The sequence below is a fragment of the Anneissia japonica genome, unplaced genomic scaffold (genome assembly GCF_011630105.1).
Source record: "Anneissia japonica isolate Jap-2015-1 unplaced genomic scaffold, ASM1163010v1 scaffold17857_len154030_cov113, whole genome shotgun sequence".
NCBI classification, from domain to species: Eukaryota; Metazoa; Echinodermata; class Crinoidea; order Comatulida; family Comatulidae; genus Anneissia; species Anneissia japonica.
Window position 1 is genome coordinate 46,345 of NW_022754816.1, and position 2,944 is coordinate 49,288.

The following is a 2,944-nucleotide window of genomic DNA, read 5'->3' on the forward strand; positions in this document are numbered from 1 at the left end:
TCTAGATAACAATAATATATAATTTCCCTAACTGTTTTTAAATGCTAGAACATGGATTTATATGAATTAGAAGACGATTTGGATTACAAAATTCTAGAAGAATTGAGTGTAGTGGATGAAGCAGCAGAGGACCAAGAAAATGGTACTTATTTTTTTTTCTTACGTTGACGGGAAGTGTGTGACGTGTGTTGGGTGTCAAGCTGGATCATAAAGTGATCGCGGCGACGGTGTAGGCCTAGGCTTTTAGGCCAGGCCCAGGCCTAGCTTTGTCGATGGTGATGTTCACATACTTTGTAGGCTAGCTATTATTAATTCTTACAGATATCAACCAATACACAACTAATCAATTACTTTTTAATATTTCCCAAATCAAACCTAGGTCTAGGCTAGCCCAAATACATTATTAGGCTTAGCCAAGCTCTGGGCTAGGCCTAGGTAAATAATTTTAAAACATCGTAGGCCTAAAAATAATTTGCGACGGCGTACAGCCGTTTCTAGGCCTAGCTTTGTCGACGGCGACGATCACATGATTTTGTGGGCTAGTTGTTATGCCATAAATATATCAGCAAATGTCGATTTCACACACAGAAATAAATACATTATTTTTTTGATTAACCCTATCCTCTAATTTAGAGTCTGAATAACCCATGGTATTAATTGTTTACAAAATCCTATTACTTTTTACATTATTTAAGGTGGTGTTGTAGCAGATTGATGTGAAAGGATGTGACTGCCAATGGCAAAGATTCAAGGAAAAAGAAAATGACTAACAAATCTCGGACCAAAAAAATAAGTAAGTAAAGTATTGTTTTTGTAAATTGTACACATAATGCGTTTATTATCTACACATATAAAATGTTCATGGAAATCATTTGATATATTATTTTAAAGAAGTATAGCTTAGTTTCCTCCATGGTGTATCGGTTAAAATTGTGAAGTCAAATGGATAAGAAATCTAAAACCTTTACGTATATAAACTTTTTTGTATAACACAGATAAAATTCCTCCATGACAATAGCTGCATCATGTTTTTTTCAGCTTGTCCGTCTGTTTTGTGTTTTTATTGTGATAGACCATGGATTACAATATTTAAATGGAAATTGTTTTTACTTTTATGTATAGATCGCCCAGCAGGAAAGTTCACGGAGGACGACATGTTGATGAAGGTAAAGGACTATGTCACATCTGCTTTCAAGTTATTGGTAGAGGACCCTGTCTACAGCAATAAGCGGTATCCAATTCCAATCGAATTTGAGACAAGGAAACATTTGACTGTAAATCTGCTTAGCTCAATGAGTGAAATCGATTATCTGGATGTGATGTTTCAGAAAGTTGTTGAAAATAAAATTATACAAGCATACTGGTGTAAACTTACAAGAGAGAGCCTTGGTGATAATGCCTCAAAACAACTACTTGACATAAACATAAAGTATTGGATAAAAATAAGGGCTAATGCATTTTTGAAAGTGTATAGTAATTTGAAAAAGGAAAGTGGTAAACTATCAAAGAAAGGTGAAAAGTCTCTCAGAAAGGAGTTAAACACTTAAATTTTGAGGGCATACATTTATATCTTGCTGCAGATGACTAATGAATTTACCAAAGAATTTTTTTAACATGTTTATTATTTTCCATATCAGAATAATTCATTGAGTGTAAAAAATTAATTATTAAATTTTAAGTTTGGCAGTAATTTGGTCTTTGCTGCAATTAACTGACTGAAACATAATATACTGAATTTTGTTTGTAACATGTTTTTGAATATAAGTGAATAAATTAATAAAGTGTAGTAATTTAATTATAAATTTTAGTTTGGCAGTAATTCAGTCTTTGCTACAATTAACTGAAACATATATAGTATTTGACTGAAACATATATATATATTTGTTTGTAACATGTTTTTGAATAAATATGTGAACACATTATTTGTTTGCAGTGTAGTTATGTATATAATGTGTTGATGAAAATACAAAATAATGGACACTACTAATGGCAAAACCTTAATTCAAATCTCTTTTTTTTTTGGTTCTGATAAGAACCATTTGGTTTGAAAATTTTGTCTTCTGCCGACTTCAAGTTTGGTGCAACTTCCTTCTTTGAAGTGGTGTGTCATCCAATGTCTTCTCATTATCGGTGAGACTTCGGCAGTTGCCTCTCTTAGACGCATTGGCACAATGGGATGCCACATACAATGCCTGCATATTGTGACCGAACTGCAAAGCGGTGGGATTTGTATTGTGTCCTCCAGCCCCTCGTTGCTTGCTGAAATATTGTTCAAGAGGATCTTGGTTGAATTTTGCGCTCAATATACAGTCAACATCAGGCAATTCCAACAGCTTCTTTGTCAGTTCCACAAATGAATTGACTGTTGAGATAATAAAAACATAGATTGTCAACAACTGAACCAGTAAAATAAATTTAAAAAGTATAATGCATAATGCAACATTCTGACACTATGTTATCATTCCTGATAACAAAATTAGTGAATATTGAATCCCAACACAAAGTAAAAGTATGCATTACACTTCCTTATATAAAATTAATCAGGACCTTTCACTTTACATCAATTAATTTCTCCATGGTACCATGTAGGGAAATTATTTCCTCCATGATAATACTGTTAATGCTAAACATTGCTTCTATGAGTGAAATTTAAATATTAATATTAATAGTAGTAAATTAAATAAAATGTGTTTACATAAAAAGTAATATATCTTTGACAGCTCCATATTTTAACTATAAAAAAAGTCAACATAAAAAAAAAAAACAAAAAAAAAACACTTTTTTTATTAACTGTGCTAGCCCTTTCTTGGTTCATAAAACTGAAAGGAGCTCTGGCGTATGCATAATGATATGCATAGTGCCTAGGCTAGTTTAGTTATATCTAGGCCTAGCTAGCTTCTCTAAGCCTAGGCATAGAGAAGCTAACTAGGCCTAGGCCTATAAC

General features: G+C 32.6%; 1 protein-coding gene across 1 annotated transcript; it reads left to right on the forward strand.

Annotated features, from left to right (window-relative positions):
- On the forward strand, nucleotides 1–2,539 carry LOC117123264. The gene is made up of 3 exons (XM_033269119.1): nucleotides 1–142; nucleotides 696–793; nucleotides 1,123–2,539. Exons 2-3 carry the CDS (start codon nucleotides 763–765, stop codon nucleotides 1,545–1,547), a joined length of 456 nt encoding a protein of 151 aa, XP_033125010.1. The 5' UTR covers nucleotides 1–142; nucleotides 696–762; the 3' UTR covers nucleotides 1,548–2,539.
- The last annotated feature ends 405 nt before the right edge of the window (nucleotides 2,540–2,944 follow it).

Excerpts from the sequence above, each read along its gene's own strand:
- LOC117123264 (XM_033269119.1), top strand. The coding sequence starts at position 763 with ATGACTAACAAATCTCGGACCAAAAAAATAA. Across the intron at positions 794-1,122 it reads ATCTCGGACCAAAAAAATAA|ATCGCCCAGCAGGAAAGTTC; the intron begins GTAAGTAAAGTA and ends TTTTATGTATAG.